This window comes from Coregonus clupeaformis, chromosome 16, assembly GCF_020615455.1.
Source record: "Coregonus clupeaformis isolate EN_2021a chromosome 16, ASM2061545v1, whole genome shotgun sequence".
In the NCBI taxonomy this organism is placed as follows: Eukaryota; Metazoa; Chordata; class Actinopteri; order Salmoniformes; family Salmonidae; genus Coregonus; species Coregonus clupeaformis.
Genome location: NC_059207.1, coordinates 4,558,420 through 4,581,576, shown reverse-complemented (window position 1 = coordinate 4,581,576; position 23,157 = coordinate 4,558,420). Strand labels below are relative to the sequence as shown.

The window sequence follows — 23,157 nt, the reverse complement described above, 5'->3', positions numbered from 1 at the left end:
GCTGCTCAATTAGGGTGTAGAGTATAGAGTGTTTGAAGAACACAGAAAACAAGCTAAAAGCATTCAACACGAGTTCAATGTACATTTTCTCTCACTTTTCAGGGGGGAAAAAGTATCTTATTAATAGTTTTGTTAACTCTTTCTCTTAATGAAAACCTCTGTCACCTAAGGGTCCAATGCAGCCATTTTTATCTCAATATAAAATAATTTCTGGATAACAATTAAGTACCTAACTTTGATTGTTCACAATGAAAATTGTCAAAAAGTAACAAAAATTGCTTCATAGCAAATAACAATTTCTCAAGCAATAATTTTCCTAGGACTGTCCGGGAGTGGTCTTAGTGGGGAGGGAAAAACTGAAAACTAGCTGTTATTTGCAGAGAGATCAGGAACTCTCTTTCTTATTGGTCTAATAATTTACAGCCTGGTGATGTCACCAGGCAGGCCAAAGCTCCATCTCACCAAAACTGGCAGACATTTCAGGAGCTCTTTTTAAACAGCTTACACTAAAAGGGCATTATATCATTTTCACAATTACACAGTCTTATTCCAACCTCCTAGTGTGGAAATATATGTGACTGGTTACAGGAACTGAGGCGTTTGACGCCTGTTCTTAATTCACAATAGGGCTGTTTGAAAATATACAGTGCATTCGGAAAGTATTCAGACCCCTTGACTTTTTCCACATTTTGTTACATTACAGCCTTATTCTAAAATGGATTATTTAAAAAAAAATCAATCTACACACAATACCTGTCACGTTGTATAATGATTAGAAGACAGGCGCAGGAATACGTATTATGGGTTTTATTTACTTCACCTAACACAAACACGTATATATATATTTACATTTACATTTTAGTCATTTAGCAGACGCTCTTATCCAGAGCGACTTACAGTTAGTGAATACATATTTTTTTATACTGGCCCCCCGTGGGAATCGAACCCACAACCCTGGCGTTGCAAACGCCATGCTCTATCAACTGAGCTACATCCCTGCCAGCCATTCCCTCCCCTGCTATATATATATCAAAGGGATGTAACACAAACAAAGAGCGAGGTGTAACCTCTACACAATCACGGGACGAGACCCGTAAACAACAAGAGCACTATACACGGTACTCACGAGACCAACGGACATGGGACAACAATCGACAAGGACAATGGGGAACAGAGGGCACATATATACACATACTAATCAAGGGGGAATGGGAACCAGGTGTGCGTAATGAGACAAGACAGTCCGGTGTTGGTGGTAATGATCTAGTTCAGCGACACCTAGAAGGCCGGTGACGTAGACCTCTGGAGCTGGTGATCGGAATGAGCAGCAGTACCGGGGGGATCCGTGACAATACCCCATAATGACAAAGCAAAAACAGGTTTTTAGTAATGTTTGCAAATTTATAAAATATACAAAACTGAAATATCACATTCACATAAGTATTCAGACCCTTTCCTCAGTACTTTGTTGAAGCACCTTTGGCAGCATGTATTTGGGGAGTCTCTCCCATTCTTCTCTGCAGATCCACTCAAGCTCTGTCAGGTTGGTTGGGGCGCATCGCTGCACAGCTATTTTCAGGTCACTTCAGAGATGTTAGATCAGGTTCAAGTCCGGGCTCTGGCTGGGCCACTCATGGACATTCAGAGACTTGTCCCGAAGCCACCCCTGCGTTGTCTTGGTTGTGTGCTTAGGGTCGTTGTCCTGTTGGAAGGTGAACCTTCGCCCCAGTCTGAGGTCCTGAGCGCTCTGAAGCAGGTTTTCATCAAGGATCTCTCTGTACTTTCCTCCGTTCATCTTTCCCTCGGTCCCGATTTGTCTCCCAGTCCCTGCCGCTGAAAAACATACCCACAGCATGGTGCGGCCACCACCATGCTTCACCGTAGGGATGGTGCCAGTTTTCCTCCAGACGTGATGCTTGGCATTCAGGCCAAAGAGTTCAATCTAGGTTTCTTCAGACCAGATAATCTTGTTTCTCATGTTCTTCAGGTGCCTTTTGGCAAACTCCAAGCGGGCTGTCATGTGCCTTTTACTGAGAAGTGGCTTCCGTCTGGCCACTCTAGCATAAAAGCCTAATTGGTGGAGTGCTGCAGAGATGGTTGTACTTCTGGAAGGTTCTCCCATCTCCATCAGAGTGACAATTGGAATTTTGGTCACCTCCCTGTCCAAGGCCCTTCTCCCCAGATTGCTCAGTTTGGCCGGGCGGCCAGCTCTAGGAAGAGTCTTGGTGGTTCCAAACTTCTTCCATTTAAGAATGATGGAGGCCATTGTGTTCTTGGGGACCTTCAATGCTGCAGACATTTTTTGGTACCCTTCCCCAGATCTATGCCTCGACCTCATGGCTTGGTTTTTGCTCTGACATTCACCGTCAATCAATTGAATTTACCACAGGTGGACTTCAATCAAGTTGTAAGAACATCTCAAGGATGATCAATGGACACAGGATGCACCTGAGCTCAATTTTGAGTCTCATAGCAAAGGGTCTGAATACTTATGTAAATAAGGTGTTTCTGTTTTTTATTTTCTAGAAATGTACAAACATTTCTAAAAACCTGTTTTCACTTTGTCATTATGGAGTATTGTGTGTAGATTAAAGAGGAAAATGTTTTATTTAATCAATTTTAGAATAAGGCTGTAACGTAACAACATTTTGAAAAAGTCAAGGGGTCTGAATACTTTTCAAATGCACTTTATATATATATTTTATTTTTTTTGCAGAAATGCCTTCTTGAACATGTGAACTTTCATGTGCCTTATTTAAAAACTTGTATTGAATCTGTTAATATGAATAAAGATGTTCAATTATGAGCTCTGAGCTATACAGGGAGAAAGAAATCATCCTTCCTGGCTGGTCATGATTGGCTGAGAGATGAGTCCTGATTGGTCTTTCATGTCACAGGGTTCTGTCTATAACAGAATGGGGGCTTTGCTGGTCAGTATATAGTTAATCTTTGCTAGTGCAGATTTTTGGAAATATAAAGCTTTGGACAACTGCAAAAGTGTTGATACAGCCCTCAAAAGCATTGCCTCCCTGAATATAGCTGGGTTTAGTAGAGAGACTACTTTCTGGAGGACAATGCAATGCTGACTCGCATGTTTTTACATGTGTGTAAGGGGCTAAGGCTTAAGAGGGTGTGAACAATGCTATATGGGCGTAAACAAAGAACAGCTCTCTAGGAAGTGTGAAAAGCTAATTTCTCCTACTTGCCTACTTAGTGGGATAACACGTTTATCAACATTTAAAGCAGCATAACTTTCCCATGTTTCCTCCAACTACAGTGTATGATATACCATTTTAAAACTCTGAATCTGTACTTTTCATAACAAATAAACAAATCACTTACATTTGATATAATCCTCAATAGAGAAATCCGGACACATATAGAAATGAGGAAAATCAAGTTTTTGACTGCACTGGGACTTCAATGCGTATACAATAGGTGGATACACAGGGATTTGATGAAAGCAAGTAACATACTACATATACTCTACTGACATTGGCCTTAGCTTTATTTATTTCCTGGTGGTATAGATGATGATGAAGCTGGTCAGACAGCAGAGGAGAACTCCAGTTCTTATGATGGAGAGAAGGACCAGGATTCTCATCTGTGGATCAGCAACTGAAATAACAAGTATTCTATGGCTAGGTTACTATAAGTTGCTGTTGTACTTTATTTATATTCTGTGGCACTTTCATTGTACATCATATTACTTTATTTACAAAAGATTCTCACTTAAAATAACAGAATAAACATACCTTCTTCACAGTGCTCTGTAAGGTCCTTTTCAGAATCTTTGTGACCTGTTGGATGATTAGGAGAGTTATATTAGGAGAGAACATTATAGTATTTTATCTCTAACATTTTCTCAATAATATCTCTGATACCTCAGATACATGTTAGTGCATTTGGAGTCATAGCAGACAAGTTGTTGAAAATATTACCATGGACCTTCAGGACAGTCGCATTGGTGAAAATGACGTATTTATCGAACATTCCACAGAAGTAAAGACCAGAATCAGCTACATCCAACTCTGTGATTTTGAGGAAGATTATTCTATGGCTGATTAATATTTCCATATGGCTGGGCTGAAAAAGAGTGCGATGCTGGACAGTTGGCTCAGAGCTGTTTACTTGCTTGAACCAGCCAACGTGTCCTGGAGTTCCAGTGACATTGGTGCACTGCAAAGTTACATTATCTCCAGGATGGACCACCCACTGAGGGAGGAGGAGAGACAGACACAACAGGGGTCAGATCTGAAAGAGAGAAGACAAAGGTTTAGAAACAATTCCAAACAATAACTTTCTGTCCACTCATGCACTACTATACCTAAACCTAGTCTCAACTATGAATCACATAATCATAATGACTTAGAAAACTTACACAAGCTATAGAGGACAAGAGCTGATACAAATATGTGTGCCATTCTGTGTTTAGATCTACACTGCCAGACCGTGAAGGAAGGACTCCATCTTTAGATGAAAGTAATTTGTGATTAGGGGCGGAACATGGTGTGAGACCACAGATAATGTTTTCTTATCACCAACCACTGATTTTCCACTCTTGCATTTGGTTTGAGAGAGCGAAGGATAATATATTTTAGTTGTAGGCTGTAGTTTATCATCATAGAGGTTCCCAGAATTGTACCATTTTAAGTTGGTCAAACATACTGTATATTGTCAATTTTAAAGTAATGACGTTTAAATAAAGGGTCTGGATGACCGTTAGTAAATATTCCAAATCTGTTTTCACAGTGATGACACCCAGAACGGTTGCATTGAATAATTGTATTGGGCGTTAGGAGCTCCTGGTATGGGTAACTTTTGGCTGAAAATGGCACTCTTCTGACTGCACCAAGTAAATCACTGAACTTAGGAACTCTTGCGGATGACAGGAGCATTGGCTTGTAGTCCACCTAATGTATACCTTAAAAGGGATTGTCCTTTGAAAATGAAGGCCAGGCTTTAGCTTAACTTCATTAAGACAATGGTATCTATCCTCGTTTGAAAACGAAGGCCAGGCATTAGCTAAACTTCATTCTTTATCCAAAAAGTGACATTCTGAGCTTCGCTGCATTACATTTGATCATAGAAGATAAACACAATAGTGTCAATCCAACAGGATGCTCAGCTCTGTCCATCCGGTCTCTTGTAATCTGGGTTAGGTGAAGCCACCACAGGGGCACTTAGCCTACCACTGGGGAAACTAGCAAATTCTGCTGAAATGCTACATGACATACTGCAGACTATACAATGCATCTCAGAAACGAAATAACCTCATTTGAGAAGTGGTCTACAAGGGTAGACTTTTCCACTCAAGACACAGGTTTGAAAAGGATGACAGCTATTAAGATGTTCGCACCACTGTGCAAATTTCTTCTTCTTGGAGAGATTGGTACGTTTTTAAAACTTTATTATGATGGTATGTTCAATAGAACAACATTTACCAAAAAAAATCTGACATCTTTCAGCATAGCCTTCATCAGGGTGTATAATGGTACAATTGATTTCATTAACATTCACAGACACTTTGAGGCAATCCAATCTTGCACTTAAAATCAAATCAAATGTTATTGGTCGCATACACATATTTAGCAGATGTTATTGCGGGTGTAGCGAAATGCTTGTGTTCCTAGCTCCAACAGTGCAGTAATATCTGTGTGTATACACAACAGAAACATAGGTGTCATTGTACGCTGATGATTCCTGTTTTCTTTTAAATCCACAATTTGGATCCCTCCATAGCCTCATAGAGGATCTAGATAATGTGTCTAACCTCTCTGGATTACAACCAAATTATGATAAATGTACTATATTACGTATTGGATCACAAAAAAAAGACAACTTTTATACTACCGTGTAGTTTACCAATAAAATGGTCTGATGGTGACGTGGACATACTCGGTATTCATATCCCGAAATAAATAAATAATCTCACTACAATACATTTTTATAGAAATGTAGCAAAAATAGATAAGATCTTGCTGCCGTGGAAAGGTAAATACCTGTCTATTTGTGGGAAAATCACCCTGATTAACTCTTTAGTCATATCCAGTTTACCTATTTGCTTATGGCCTTGCCTACACCTAGCGACTTGTGTTTTTAAATTATATGAGCAAAAAATATTCCATTTTATTTGGAACGGCAAGCCAGACAAAATGAAATGGGCCTATTTATATAATTAATATGAATTCGGAGGGCAGAAATGATTAAATATTATAGCATTAGACCTCTCACTAAAGGCTTCAGTCATACAAAAGTTATACTTAAATCCGAACTGGTTCTCTAGCAGATTAGTAAGAATGTCTCACCCCATGATCAAGAATGGCCTTTTTCCCTTTATGCAGGCAAGTGGAAGGAGGAGAAAGTAAGGAACTTTTCTGTCGGCCCTGCATTAAAGACCAAAATTGGTTAAAGAAAATTGTGATAAATAAAAAAGTATACCAGTTTCATTTAAGGACCAAACAATTCACAGCTGTGCCATGTAGATTGCAAAATATACCGATATACCGATTCCATGGCACATGGTATATGAACTGATACACAAAACTTAGAGTTTTTCCATTTAAATGATAAGACAAAATTCTTGCAACCAATGGTATATATATGGGGGTTACAACCATCCCAGCTCTGCACATTTTTCCTGCGAAGAGACAGAATCATTAGATAATTTGTTTTGGTACTGTCCATTTGTAGCTAGTTTTTGGTCGCAGGTTCAGGAATGGCTGGAGAATTGCAACAATTAACTGGAGCTAACTCTGCAAATAGCACTACTGGGTGATTTAAAAAGTCATAGATCAACAATATAATAATACTCTTAGCAAAAATGTTAATCTTTAATTTACAATCTGTAGAAACTATAAGAATAGAAAGGTTCAGAACGTTTGTGAAACATCACAGCACAGTTTAAAAATATATGGCAAATAGAAATCAAAACTGGATGGTGTTCAGAGATAGATGGGAGGGGTTGAGTGGAGCTGAAGGATGGGACTAAAAACAAACAAAAGATAACTATTGTCAAATATACTGTGTCTGTAAAATGTATATAGTATGTATAAACTGGAGGTAGAAGCCTAAGTGTTGTTGTCCATTAGTTTACTCCAATATACTCCAGTATATACAGTGCCTTCGGAAATTATTCAGACCCCTTCCCTTTTTCCACATTTTGTTACGTTACAGCCTTGTTCTAAAATTGATTCAATTAATTGTTTTCCTCATCAATCTACACACAATACCCCATAATGACAACGTGAAAACAGGTGATGGGATGTATAGACATTATGGGCGGTATATGGATAGAGTATGTAGTATATCTGAAGAATACGTTGTCTAGAATAGTATATGGACAACAATAGTTAAACAGCATAGGCCTTGACTAGAATACAGTATATACATATGAAGCGGGTAAAACAGTATGTCAACATTATTAAAGTGACCATAGGCAGCAGCCTCTAAGTTGCAGGCAATCCAATCTTTTAATGTATATAAGGTTTAATATATCTTTGTAAGATGTTTTTCTTTTGTTTTTTTGTAGTTCATGCGCTAGATGGGACTGAGCCCTCTGCCATAAAACAGGAGAGTGGTCTCATGTCAGCCAATGTTGGAGACACAGTGGTTCTGCACTGCCTCTATAAAAGCGACATGGCCATGCATTTCTCCTGGTACAAGCAACCCTTCGGAGAAAAACCTCATCTCATCTCAACCATCTATAAGTATGACAAAGGTGCTACATTTTACCATGAGTTTAAGGATAACCCTCGCTTCTCAGTGCAAAGCAGCAAAGGAATAAATCACCTCAGCATTTCAGACATGAAAAGCTCGGATTCAGCCACGTACTACTGTGGAAGTGCACACTCAAATGTGGTGGAATTTGGAAAAGGAACCATTCTCAATGTAAAAGGTATAGTACTGATTTTCAGACATTCCAAAAAAATGTAATTGATCGATAAAGAGCAGTAAATATAAAAGTAACATTTTGGATATAATCTTACTACAGCATATTCAACACTGATTTACTGACATATATAAACACTATTTTCAGGTTCAGAGTTCAACAGTAAGACTGTGCTCCAGCAGTCTGTATCTGAGTCAGTCCAGCAAGGAGACTCTGTGACTCTGAATTGTACAATACACACTGAGACCTGTACAGGAGAACACAGTGTCTATTGGTTCAGACATGGCTCAGGAGAATCCCTTCCAGGAATCATTTACACCCATGGAGACAGGGGTGATCAGTGTGAGAACAGCCCTGAGGCTGGGTCTCCTACACAGAGCTGTGTCTACAATCTCCCCAAGAGGAACCTCAGCCTCTCTGATGCTGGGACTTACTACTGTGCTGTGGCTTCATGTGGGGAAATACTGTTTGGAGACGGGACCAAGCTGTACATTCATGGTAAATATAATATGCTTGTTTATTAACAATATACAAACATGACCCTTAGGTATTACACTGTATTAGCCAATACTATATTATATACAGGGTTGGGGAGTAACTGGGGAGTAACTGATTACATGTAATCAGTTGTATGTCAACTTTTTTTTTTTTACAGAAACATAATCAGTTACGTTACCAGCAAAAATATTGCAATCAGATTTCAGATACTTTTGAAAAGCTAAATGATGAATTATTGGATTACTGCTAAATTCAGAAAGGATGGTTGGGGAAAAATACATTATAACACCTTTCTGTTTTCTCAATGACATTCAATTCAGCATTGAAAAAAGGCGCAAATTAAATTTTGTTTCACCTGATTGAGTCTGACCACAAGTCAGAGACCACTAAGTTACATAACTGATTATAATTTTGGGGACAGGTAACTAGTAACTGTAACAAATTACATTTAGAAAGTAACCTACCCAACCCTGATTACATAAAAATATACAAAAATTGAAAATATAAAATGTTTAATTCTTTCAGGTGGTGATATTCAGGTGGATATGAGGATCCTTGTACTCCTCTCCATCATAAGAACTGGAGCCCTCCTCTGCTGTCTGACCATCCTCTTTATCATCTACCTCATCAGGAAATAGATCAATTCAATGATTCAGTTTCTCAATCCTTCAGCTGTTACAAATGCAAATGTTGTTTACTGTCTGTTCAAATGTTTCAGCACTTATCAATTTAGGTGACATACTGTAAAAGTAAAATGCCCATATGTTGATGATGCAGATTCACTTGTAATCATTTGGGGTTCCACCTTGAACATTTTGGAAAACCTTTAAAAAACGTATTCTCATGAACCATTATCGCAAATAACACAAATGTACATGATATATATAGTGGCTTGCGAAGGTATTCACCCCCCTTGGCATTTTTCCTATTTTGTTGCCTTACAACCTGGAATTAAAATAGATTTTGGGGGGGGTTGTATCATTTGATTTACACAACATGGCTACCACTTTGAAAATGCAAAATATTTTTTGGGGTGAAACAAACAAGAACTAAGACTAAAACATAAAAAACTTGAGCGTAAATGTCTCTATAAGCTTGGCACATCTAGCCACTGGGATTTTTGCCCATTCTTCAAGGCAAAACTGCTCCAGCTCCTTCAAGTTGGATGGGTTCCACTGGTGTACAGCAATATTTAAGTCATGCCACAGATTCTCAATTGGATTGAGTTCTGGGCTTTAACTAGGCCATTCCAAGACATTTAAATGTTTCCCCTTAAACCACTCGAGTGTTGCTTTAGCAGTATGCTTAGGATCATTGTCCAGCTGGAAGGTGAACCTTCGTCCCAGTCTCAAATCTCTGTAAGTCTGAAACAGTTTTCCCTCAAGAACTCCCTGTATTTAGCGCCATCCCTCATTCCTTCAATTCTGACCAGTTTTCCAGTCTCTGCCGATGAAAATCATCCCCACAACATGATGCTGCCACCACCATGCTTCACTGTTGGGAAGGTGTTCTCGGGGTGATGAGAGGTGTTGGGTTTGCGCCAGACATTTTCCTTGATGGCCAAAAAGCTCAATTTTAGTCTCATCTGACCAGAGTACCTTCTTCCATATGTTTGGGGAGTCTCCCACATGCCTTTTGGCGAACACCAAACGTGTTTGCTTATTTTTATCTTTAAGCAATGGCTTTTTTCTGGCCACTCTTCTGTAAAGCCCAGCTCTGTGGCGTGTACGGCTTAAAGTGGTCCTATGGACAGATACTCCAATCTCCGCTGTGGAGCTTTGCAGCTCCTTCAGGGTTATCTTTGGTCTTTTTGTTGCCTCTCTGATTAATGCCCTCCTTGCCTGGTCTGTGAGTTTTGGTGGGCGGCCCTCTCTTGGCAGGTTTGTTGTGTTGCCATATTCTTTCCATTTCTTAATAATGGATTTAATGGTGCTCCGTGGGATGTTCAAAGTTTTTGATATTTTTTTATAACCCAACCCTGATCTGTACTTTTCCACAACTTTGTCCCTGACCTGTTTGGAGAGCTCCTTGGTCTTCATGGTGCCGCTTGCTTGGTGGTGCCCCTTGCTTAGTGGTGTTGCAGACTCTGGTACCTTTCAGAAAATATGCATTAACCATAAGACCAAATGACAGCAAATGTAGGAATGTAGGCCCATGGCACATCTTTACTTAGTTTGAGAAAAGTCAAGAGATTGGTCAAAAGATGGCTGAGTTATTGACTAATAAAAAATCTGATTGTATGTGTCCATCTAAACCCCTATAAATCCACTCCACAGTGACCTATCAGCTTGAAACCTGTCAAAGTGATCATGAACATCCCTAAGATGAACAACACTGAATTTGGTATTGATATCTCAAAAAACAAGGAAGCTATTAACAACTAATTCTTTGCATGTGTAACGCTAATGCTCAAAATCATCTTCAATCATTTTCTCCTCATAAACCATATGTCAGAATCACTCCAGATTTTGTATTTAGACTCACTACATCAGTTTTTAATGGTTTTGAGAATAATATTATGGCTGCACTGTACCTATAGATGCATTTTAACACATATGCTAATGATAAAAAAATACTTTAAAAATCTTCTTCTCATGAACCATAAGTCAGATTGACTCCAGATTCGGCATATAGACTCAATGAATTAGTATCTAGGGAATTTGAGAATGATGAATTGCTGCATTCAAAGTTGGTTATGCTACACCGCTAGATGGCACCATATAACACCCGGGCTATGAGAACTGAACTGATGGACATAGGGCCATGAAATCTGGTATGTAAAACGTTTATATATATATATGAGTAAATATGATTATTTAATGACTAACTTACATCTGTACCCCACACATACAATTATCTGTACGGTCCCTCACTCGAGCTGTGAATTCCGAACACAGATTCAACCACAAAGACCAGGGAAGTTTTCCAATGGCTCACAAAGAAGGCACCTATTGGTAGATGGGTAAATATTTCAAAAAAGCAGACATTGAATATTCCTTTGAGCATGGAGATTTTATTAATTACACTGTAGATAGTGTATCAATACACCCAGTCAATACATAGATACAGGCGCCCTTCCTAACTCAGTTGCCGGAGAGGAAGGAAACCACTCATGGATTTCACCATGAGGCCAATGGTGACTTTAAAACAGTTCCAGAGTTTAATGGCTGTGATAGGAAAAAACTGAGGATGGATCAATAACATTATAGTTACTCCACAATACTAACAAAATGGCATAGTGAAAAGAATGAAGCCTGTACAGAATACAAATATTCCAAAACATGCAACCTGTTTGCAATAAGGTACTCAAGTAAAACTGCAAAAACAAATGGCAAAGAAATTAACTTTATGTCCTGAATACAAAGTGTTATGTTTGGGGCAACAGCACTTCACTAGGTACCACTCTTGATATTTTCAAGCATGATGGTGGCTCCATCATGTTATGGGTATGCTTGTCATCGGCAAGGGAGCTTTTTAGGATAAAAAGAAACGGAATAGAGCTAACCACAGGCAGAATCCTAGAGGAAAACCTAGTTAAGTCTGCTTTCCAACAGATACTGGGAGACAAATTCACCTTTCAGCAGGACAATAACCTAAAACACAAAGCCAAATATAGACTGGAGTCGCTTACCAAGACTACATTGAATGTTCCTGAGTGGCCTAGTTACAGTTTTGACTTAAATCGGCATGAAGGTCTATAGCAAGACTTGAAAATGACTGTCTAGCAATGATCACTTTGTCATTATGGGGTATTGTGTGTAGATGGGTGAGAGATGTATTTATTTTTTATCCATTTTGAATTCAGGCTGTAACACAACAACATGTGGAATAAGTCAAGGGGTATGAATACTTTCTGAAGGCACTGTATTTCGTATCACTGAAGAGATGCTTTTTTATTTAACCTATGTTTAGTCTCGTTGAGATAAACATATATTTTTCAAGAGAGACCTGGTGCTTAAACACCATGAGAATTTCTCTGACTCCACATACTGCATAGATATACATGTATTGTATATGATTTGCAATAAATGCTCTCTTTGTGAGAAGTACAGTGTCTGTTCACCCACCTACCATGAAGGGTGTGATGTCTCTCCCACCAATCAGAGAAAAAAGGTGACTTTCTGCCTTTCTCTGTAACTGTCAGGCAAAAAAGCCTACTGATCAGATTACTGCACCAGTCCATTTGGTTCATGGTGGGGGAGAGTAACCACTCAGGATGGACTGCAAGATGACCCCACTATTCATCTGTATGGTGATTCTGCATCTCACTAAGTACTGTATGTGCATATCTAGACTGCCTAGTCCATTTCTCCTGTGTTTTGGAAGCTATTTACTGTAAGATAACTGACATTGTTCTCTACCTTGGCTCAACTTATTGACATGGCTTTACTGTAACTATTATGCAAATGAGGATGTCCATTTATTAATTTTACATCAATCTACATCAATTAGCCAAACATGAGCCCTTTACCTCTGAATGATTTACACCATGGGCAAATATTTCCCTCTCCAACTATGTCCTCTGTCCTGTGTGTTCCAGATGGTACCTTGCATCCCATTGTATCTCAGTCTGTGCAGACAGAATCGATGCCCCTAGGGGGATCTGTGACTCTGGAGTGGTTCTCCACAGTAGACTCAGTGTTACCCTGGATAGGGCTGAAATACACACCAGGACATGGACTTGTACCCATTGTAACAACCTACTATGAAAAAGTGCAATTCCAGCAAGATTTCGCAAATACATCTCGTTTTGAGCTGCAAAAGGATGATTTTAGCTTTAATTTGACCCTATGGAATGTTGCCCATGCTTATGTTGGATCGTATCATTGTGGAATATTCTGGTATAATTAATACTATTTTGGAGATGGTGCATATCTCATGTGTCAAGTTAAGTGAAGAAACAGGAAGTTTAATAGCATACTATGTTTCCAGTTTTAATTTCTGAGTTTCTCTTTATCCAATGAATAACTCAAGTGAACGAAACCAAGCTGGACATTGAGGGTAAGAACTTCTAAGAGCTGACTTTAAAAAAGCTATGCATATAACTTTACATATTCTGATAATCATGCCTTCTCCTCACACGGGGCACCAAATGTAGTTACAGTTATTATAAACTATATGTGGGGGTTTCTGGTCAGCATCCTTAAGAATTCCCTCCTTTTACACTTATGTATTTATTTTTCTACTTCTCAAGAGAATCAAGCCGGATTGCTGAACTACAAAACGTTTGTTCTGGTTGATATCATTACTATCCTCATAGCAACACACATTCTCCTGATAGTCTTGTGGAGGAGAAAAGTCTGCAAAAGTCTAAGTAGAACCGGGACAAAATAAACATTTTTAGTTTTTTTTCCTAATTACTAAGAGATCGATAGAACTAGAGACATCATATTTTATGACAAACAACTTATATATGTCCACTACCATTAGCAACTGTAATTTCATTTCTAGGTTAAATGCGTTGAAATTAAATAGACCAAGAACAGAACTACCGCAACGTTACTTTTGTACCTGCTGGTGGGGTGGGAGTAACACAGCCATGGGACGGAAGTAACAGCTGGCAAAAAGTGCAGAATATCTGTTATCTAAATTTTTCTGGTTTGTAATGTTTGTTACTTTCAACAAATGTACTATCAGCCATAATTTCATGTTCGTGTCGATTTGAATAATGAATGCTACAGGTTCGAAATTTATGAAAATGAACCATGCGTCAGCATCGCAATGTTGCACAACCACAATATTTTGCCTTACAATATTAATCGGACAAAAATGGATGACATAATAGTTATATTAACAATCATTTTCTCATCTCACTTTAATGGGAATGTAGAAGGAGATGTTTTTCACAATTTTCAATTACTATTCATGCTTAGCCCTACCAATCAGGTGCACTCCAGCTGTCCTTGTCATGCGTGCTCCTTGTGTGTTGATAGAATAAACATTTTTATTTTCTTCACAAACGGGAAACTCATCATGGTTATTACATTTCCATGGCTTGACACAAGGTAATTCACCCCCAGAATCATAAAGATACCTATTTTTAACCACTAACCTGTCTATAAAAGCTTATGTGAGATGCTGATCCATCAAGTTGATTGATTATTGCCTAATTCTAAAAATGACATAATTTTCAAACATTGTTGATATTTTGCTAACATTATAATAGCAATATGAATTAGAGGGGACAATGGCCTGTGCTTAAACTTTGTTTTATTTTATTCCAGGTCATCAGTTAACAATGTGTTACTTTTGTCCCTCCCATCTCTTCTCCTGTAACTTCTTCCAGGCTAACACCCAAGACTAGCTAGCATGATACTTGAGACCTATGCTGTCATTTAGTCACTAGATGTGTTAAGAAAATGACATTGTTGGAACCTTAAACAACTAAACACAACTCTTCAACCGAAAAACTCTTCTGGGTCTGTTTTTTTACTTACATCGTTCAAACACACTTTGCCACATGACAGCAAAGGGGAAGGTTTGCCTAGCGGTGTGCGTGCTTACTCCACTAGGGGTGTGGCGGCTTCTTGGGCATTGTTCAGGGGCATGACGATAGGTGATATCTGTGCTGCAGCGAGTTGAGGTTCCCCACATGTCTTCGCTTGGATGTAACTGCTCCCAGTCTGGCTCATAGTGTTCTTATGGCTGGGTCCGGGAGCAGGTGTTAGGCAGCACGCCGGTTGCGCATTTTTATCCGGGTTACCACAGTTCCCCTGTGGGATTGAGCCTTGTGCTGCCATGGTTCGTTGATGAGGCGGCGTGCGAATGCGCATTATCAAGTCACAGAGTGTGCATTTATCAGGGTTACCACAGTTCCCTGTGTGTTTGAGCCTTGGGCTGCCATGGCAGCGCATGAGTACACAGATTCCAGGGTACTGCAGGTTTTCCTGTGGGTTTGAGCCTCGGGCTGCTGTGGTTAATCGACTCTGGTCAATGCTATGCAGCGCGTGTGTGCGCTTTGCCAAGTTACAGCAGCTGTTCTGTTGTTGTGGACTTCCGGTTCCTTGTATGAGTTCTGACATTTCAGGCTTGTAAGGTAAGTATTGTGCTCTGTGTGGAAAGTTTCTTGGAACTGTGGTGTCTATGGACTTGGGCTGCAGCGTGTCAGTGCACAGAGCCAAGTTGCAGCAGGATCTGGTTCCCTATATGGGTCTCTGACTGCTCAGGCTTCTTGAGGCTCTGACAGTTCAGGCATCTCAGGTAAGTATTAGACCCCCTTTTGGAGTCAGTGGAACCTCTGTGTGATTGGGCTGCCGTGTGCCTCCTAGTTTGCTACCCTCTGAGCCGGCTTGGGGCGGGATTATGTGTCCCCATAGTATGTTATATCGAGTGACCGATTGAAGGGGAACATACAGTCATTAATATAAGTACCTGTTCCCTAAAGGAGAGAACGAGGTATAACATATGTTGACCCCACGCCGTCAGGGTGTTTGGGCTCGATCAAGAGCGGTAGTGAATTAATTGGCCCGTTGGGCATATTTATTGTTTTCTTCAGGTGAATTTGATTGTTGTTGAATCCCCATTGTGTGATATACTCTACCTCATTCCCTCCTTCATGCTGACCATTTCAGATGCAAGGCAGTCAGATACAGTTGAAGTTGGAAGTTTACATACACTTAGTCAAATACATTTAAACTCAGTTTTTACAATTCCTGACATTTAATCCTAGTAAAAATGTCCTGTCTCAGTTCAGATCACCACTTTATTTTAAGAATGTGAAATGTCAGAATAATAGTAGAGAGAATTATTTATTTCAGCTTTTATTTCTTTCATCACATTCCCAGTGGGTCAGAAGTTTACATACACTCAATTAATATTTGGTAGCATTGCCTTTAAATTGTTAAACTTGGGTCAAATGTTTCGGGTAGCCTTCCACAAGCTTCCCACAATAAGTTGGGTGAATTTTGGCCCATTCCTCCTGACAGAGCTGGTGTAACTGAGTCAGGTTTGTAGGCCTCCTTGCTCGCACACGCTTTTTCAGTTCTGCCCACAAATGTTCTATAGGATTGAGGTCAGGGCTTTGTGATGGCCACTCCAATACCTTGACTTTGTTGTCCTTAAGCCATTTTGCCACAACTTTGGAAGTATGCTTGGGGTCATTGTCCATTTGGAAGACCCATATGCAACCAAGCTTTAACTTCCTGACTGATGTCTTGAGATGTTGCTTCAATATATCCATATAATTTTCCTTCCTCATGATGCCATCTATTTTGTGAAGTGCACCAGTCCCTCCTGCAGCAAAGCACCCCCACAGCATGATGCTGCCACTCCCGTGCTTCACGGTTGGGATGGTGTTCTTCGGCTTAGGACTCGTTTTACTGTGAATATAGATACTTTTGTACCTGTTTCCTCCAGCATCTTCACAAGGTCCTTTGCTGTTGTTCTGGGATTGATTTGCACTTTCCGCACCAAAGTACGTTCATCTTTTGGAGACAGCACGCGTCTCCTTGCTGAGCGGTATGACGGCTGCGTGGTCCCATGGTGTTTATACTTGCGTACTATTGTTTGTACAGATGAACGTGGTACCTTCAGGCATTTGGAAATTGCTCCCAAGGATGAACCAGACTTGTGGAGGTCTACCATTTATTTTCTGAGGTCTTGGCTGATTTATTTTGATTTTCCCATGATGTCAAGCAAAGAGGCACTGAGTTTGAAGGTAGGCCTTGAAATACATCCACAGGTACACCTCCAATTGACTCAAATGATGTCAATTAGCCTATCAGAAGCTTCTAAAGCCATGGCATCATTTTCCTGAATTTTCCAAGCTGTTTAAAGGCACAGTCAATTTAGTGTATGTAAACTTCTGACCCACTGGAATTGTGAATTATAAGTGAAATAATCTGTCTGTAAACAATTGCTGGAAAAATTACTTGTGTCATGCACAAAGTAGATGTCCTAACCGACATGCCAAAACTATAGTTTGTTTACAAGAAAATTGTGGAGTGGTTGAAAAACGAGTTTTAATGTATATAAACTTCAGAATGCAACTGTCACGCCCTGACTCAGAGGACGCTTGTATGTTGAGTCAGGGTGTGTATTTTCCTTGCTGTGTTTGTCCATGTTGTACATTCTAGGATGTATAGATCTATGTTGGCCTGTGTGGTTCCCAATCAGAGGCAGCTGTCGCTCGTTGTCTCTGATAGGGGACCATACTTAGGCAGCCCTTTGGCACTAGTGGGTTGTGGGATCTTGTTCCGTGTTAAGGTATGTTGTGCTGCTTTGGACTTCACGTTTCGTTGGTTTGTTGTTTTGTCGGTTGTTTATTCATTTAAATAAACATGTACGCATATCACGCTGTGCCTTGGTCCGTCCCGTCTGTAAACGAACGTGACAGAAGATCCCACCAAACGAGGACCAAGCAGCGTGCCCAGGAGGAGCGAATAGCCATGGCACAGGTGGGCAAATTGTGGTCATGGGAAGAGATTTTTGCAGGGAAAGGGCCATGGGTGAAGGTAGATGCCCAGGCAGGAGAGGAGCAACGGCAACACGGAAGCCGGCCGAGGAGGACGCCAGAGAAGCAGCCCCAATAAAAACAAATTTGGGGGGCTAAAGGGGTGGTCGGGGAGCGAGAGAGAAGAGCCCCGACCACTGCACCCGGTTGGTTTCAAGATTGGGTCCCCACGACCATGGGAAGAGGAATGGGAACAGTATTATACTGAGGAGTCGGAGGATGACGACGACGACGAGTTTCTGTTCCCTAACTCGTGGGGGCTCCCGGAGGAGTCCTCATGGGATGAGGAGTGCCGTCGACGGAGACCCGAGAGGCAACCCCAAGAACATTTTGGGGGGGGGGCACACGGTGTGGACGACGAGGCAGCAGGAGGCCGCGACAGGACGGATCTGCAGGTTAGGAGAGGAGGCCACCATGTTACGGGGGCTATTAGTTCAGAGGGAGCAGGAGTTATTCGGTCAGAGGGAGGCGCTACAGGAGGCTATAAGGGAGAAGGAAAGTGTAGAGGCACATCGAGAGGAGCTGGTTAGGCAGCAGAAGGAGCGGGGGTTAATAAAGGAACCCAGTCCCGCTCCTCGCACCAAGCAAGTGGTGCGTGTCGCCAGTCCGGTCCGGCCCGTTCCTGCTTCCCACACTAAGCCAGTGGTGCGTGTTCCCAGTACGGCCCGACCCATTCCTGCCCCTCGCACCAAGCCAGTGGTGCGCGTCGCCAGTCCGGCCCGGCCTGTTCCTGCCCCTTGCACCAAGCCAGTGGTGCGCGTCGCCAGCCTGGCCCAGCCTGTTCCTGCCCCTCGCACCAAGCCAGTGGTGCGCGTCGCCAGCCCGGTCCGGCCTGTTCCTGCCCCTCGCACCAAGCCAGTGGTGCGCGTCGCCAGCCCGGCCCGGCCTGTTCCTGCCCCTCGCACCAAGCTAGTGGTGCGCGTCGCCAGCCCGGCCCGGCCTGTTCCTGCCCCTCGCACCAAGCCAGTGGTGCATGTGTCCAGTCCGGCACGGCCCGTGCCTGTTCCACCGGTCAGCTGCTCCACTCCGGAGCCAGAGCAGTCCGCTCCACCGGGGTCCAGTCCAGCCCCGGTCAGCGGCTCCACTCCGGAGCCAGAGGAGTCCGGTGCCTGATCCAGCTCCGGTCAGCTGCTCCACTCCGGAGCCAGAGCAGTCCGCTCCACCGGGGCCCAGTCCAGATCCGGTCAGCGGCTCCACTCCGGAGCCAGAGCAGTCCGCTCCACCGGTGCCCAGTCCAGCTCCGGTCAGCGGCTCCAGTCCGGAGCCTGTTAAGAGTCGCTCCACCGGTGCCCGGTCCAGCTCCGGTCAGCGGCTCCAGTCCAGACCCAGACGTCAGCCCCTCTCCAGGTTCGGGGTCTCCCACACCAGGGTCCAGACAGGGCTTGGTACTTCGTGGGAGGAAGGAGAGGGGAAGCAGCGCGCCGAGGTCCAGACCAGACCAGGGGCGCAACAGGGTGGCAGAGAGTAAGTGGTCGTCACGCCCTGAGCCGGATCCGCCTCCGAGGCGGAATGCCCACCCGGCCCCTATCCTGTTATATTTATGTTGTGCGGTCGGAGTCCGCACCTTTGGGGGGGGGGGTACTGTCACGCCCTGACTCAGAGGACGCTTGTATGTTGAGTCAGGGTGTGTATTTTCCTTGCTGTGTTTGTCCATGTTGTACATTCTAGGATGTATAGATCTATGTTGGCCTGTGTGGTTCCCAATCAGAGGCAGCTGTCGCTCGTTGTCTCTGATTGGGGACCATTCTTAGGCAGCCTTTTGGCACTAGTGGGTTGTGGGATCTTGTTCCGTGTTAAGGTATGTTGTGCTGCCTTGGACTTCACGGTTTGTTGTTTTGTCGGTTGTTTATTCATTTAAATAAACATGTACGCATATCACGCTGTGCCTTGGTCCGTCCCGTCTGTAAACGAACGTGACAGCAACTGTATAGGGATGCATTACTTTGCTGCACAGGATTATGAAACTGTGACCTTTGGGAAAGGTTTGTTTTTGAAGTATGATGTCTGAGTCAGTCCAGCCAGAAGAGTCAAGGTAATTTCTTTCACTTATTTCACCAATTTACCATTTACAGTGTTTCATAGCATGCATAATTTGTAACCTGTATTGCAAGATCAAATGTACTATTACCTGATATTCCTCCAGTAAAACATTTATTGAAAATTAGCAGATTGAAATCATCAAATCCTTTGGTTTCAGAGTATGATTTCCACCTGATTTTTACCGCTCTTGCTCTGGTCACATCAAACATTGTCATTGTGATCTTTCTACTGTCATGTGGGATATGCAAGGAAAGGAACAGAGGACCTAGAGGTGTAGAAAGACTTGTAATTTGCATCTAATGTGCATACTAATAGCTACTAATCGATGTACTGTTATGTTTCACAGTAATGTTCGACGATGTGTCCATGTAAGAGGAAAATATACCGCTTCAATAAGATTGCTCGTAAACTGTACTTAATGTCATTTTTTTCCTTCCTATTTTTAATCTGAATTGATAGATTACCAACTGCACCAGTCGATCAGGTAAACTTTAACACATAATCTTCCCCATTATAAATTATTAGACTATTATTATTTATGATACAATATTATATTTTAGCAATCAGAGACCTGATCTCAAAATAAAAGGCTACATACAATGTAAAGAAATCTGATAATGTCATTATATCCTCACACGGAGCACCAAATATAGGTACAGGTATTATTAACTACACCATTTGTTTTGGTCAGCAACCTTACCAATTCCTTCATTTGAAACTTAGATATAATTTTTCTCCTTCTCAAGAGAATCAAACCCGATTCCTGAACTACATAACGTTTGTTCTGATAGTTATCATCATCATCTTGATCGTAAGAAACATTCTCTCTGTTACATTCTCAAGCAGAATTACAACCCAGATTACAAGAGGCCAGATAGACAGACCTGAGCGTCCTGTTGGGCTGACACTATTGTTTTTAGCTTCTATGATCAAATGTAATGCAGCGAAGCTCACAATACCTTTAAGGTATACTATAGTGTGACTAAAAGCCAATGCTCCTGCCAAACGCATGTGTTCTTCCGTTCAGTGATCTACCTGGTGCAGTCAGAGGAGCGCCCCCTATTGGTTAACAACCACCAATTCCAGCCAATAGTTATCCACCCCAGATAGAATGGCCAAAATAATGACTAGACGCAACTTTAATGGGTGTCATCACTGTGAAAACATATTTTTAATGTTTACTATCCAGACCCGTTATTACTTTAAAATGGACAATATACAGTATGTTTAACCAACTTAAAATGGTAATTCTGGGAACTTCTATGATGATAAACTACAGCCTACAATAATATATTATCATTCTTTCTCTCAAACCAAATGTAAGTGGAAAATCAGTGGTTGGTGGTAAGAACAAAATAATCTGTGGTCATTTTATGCAGCTATGGCTCTCACACCATGTCCCGCCCCTAATCACAAATTACTTTCATCTAAAGGTGTAGTCCTTCCTTCATGGTCTGGCAGTGTAGATCTAAACACAGAATGGCACGCATATATTTACCAGCTCTTGTCCTCTACAGCTTGTGTAAGTTTTCTCAGTCATTATGATTTTGGGATTCATAGTTGAGACTAGGTTTAGGTATAGTAGTGCATGAGTGAACAGAAAGTTCTATGTTTGGAATTGTTTCTAAACCTTTGTCTTCTCTCTTTCAGATCTGACCCCTGTTGTGTCTGTCTCTCCTCCTCCCTCAGTGGTGGTCCATCCTGGAGATAATGTCACTTTGCAGTGCACCAATGTCACTGGATCTCCAGGACACGTTGGCTGGTTCAAGCAAGTCAACGACTCAGAGCCCCTAGGCATCGCGTCTATGTACAGCTCTGAGTCAACTGTCTGGCATCACAATGGTTTTCAGCCCAGCCATATGGAAATGTTTGTCAGCCATAGAATAATCTTCCTCAAAATCACAGAGTTGGATGTAGCTGATTCTGGTCTTTACTTCTGTGGAGTGTTTGATAAATACATCATCTTCACCAATGCAACTGTCCTGAAGGTCCAAGGTAATCTTTTCAACAACTTGTCTGCTATGACTCCAAATGCACTAACATGTATATGAGGTATCAGAGATATTGAGAAAATGTTGGAGATATAGTATCGTACTACAGTTGGAATAACAGTGGGAATATTTATCTCTCCTAATCGTCCAAAAGGTCACAACAATTCAGAAAAGGACCTTACAGAGCACTGTGAAGAAGGTATGTTTATTCTGTCATGTTAAGTGAGAATCTTTCGTAAATTAATTAATATGATGTACCATGAAAGTACCGCAGAATATAAATAAAGTACAACAGCATTTTATAGCAACCTAGACTGAGAATGTTCCATTGGTAGCAAACGGGGTAATGTTTTATAGCAACCTAGACTGAGAATGTTCCATTGGTAGCAAACGGGGTAATGTTTTAAATAGTTCTGATTCTGATTGAAATCGGTTTTGTAGGAATGTACCTCAATCCACTGGTTTTGATCCTGGGTGTTGTGACTGCGGCACTGCCTATAGTAATCCTCATCCTGGTCCTCAAGATTAGACGAGACACAAACAGACACAACACAGGTAAGAGCCCATTTCATGATAATATGGGGCCTGTGAACTAGAATGAAATTATCCGTTAATCTCTTCTCTCATCCATCTCTCTTTTATATCATATTCAGGACCTGATTCTCAACGACAAACACAAAATGATCAGGTAAATATTGTATGATTAAATACTGTATGTTCAGTGATATTATTTTTGAAATATAATTCAGAAATACTATTCAGAAACACTGTAATTGTATGTCATGGTATTTATACATCTACAGAACCAAGATCCAGATGCATTGAATTATGCCGCCCTGAATTTAACCTCCAAGAAGAGGAAGATGGAGAGGAGAAGAGAGAAGGAGCTGGACCCCCATGTAGTATATGCTGCTACAAGATGACAAAGTGGAGGAGGATGGAAGAGGAGGAAAATCGGTTGGCCATATCTTTGAATATAAGTTGAAATCTTACTGTATTGTATATGTGTAATTATATTACATGTATTAAAATGTAAATCAATCAATCTCTGCAGTATATATTTAAGCAATAAGGCCTGGGGGGGTGTGGTATATGGTCAATATACCACGACTAAGGGCTGTTCTTAAGCACGACGCAACGCGGAGTGCCTGATACAGCCCTTAGCCGGGGTATATTGACCATATACCACAAACCGCTGACGTGCCTTATTGCTATTATAAACTTGTTCCCAACTTAATTAGAGCAGTAAAAATAAATCTATTGTCATACCCGTGGTATACTGTCTG

General features: G+C 41.4%; 1 protein-coding gene across 1 annotated transcript in view; it reads left to right on the top strand.

The window, feature by feature from the left end:
• The window catches only part of LOC121572601 (titin-like), a 53,254-nt gene extending 30,308 nt beyond the window's left edge, over positions 1-22,946 (top strand). Inside the window, exons 3-9 of the mRNA XM_045225874.1 lie at positions 7,532-7,897; positions 8,045-8,389; positions 21,531-21,875; positions 22,026-22,070; positions 22,313-22,426; positions 22,525-22,559; positions 22,675-22,946. Of these exons, the coding sequence (XP_045081809.1) occupies positions 7,532-7,897; positions 8,045-8,389; positions 21,531-21,875; positions 22,026-22,070; positions 22,313-22,426; positions 22,525-22,559; positions 22,675-22,794 (1,370 nt within the window). The 3' untranslated portion in view covers positions 22,795-22,946. The remainder of the gene's footprint in view (positions 1-7,531; positions 7,898-8,044; positions 8,390-21,530; positions 21,876-22,025; positions 22,071-22,312; positions 22,427-22,524; positions 22,560-22,674) is intronic.
• Positions 22,947-23,157: the final 211 nt, after the last annotated feature.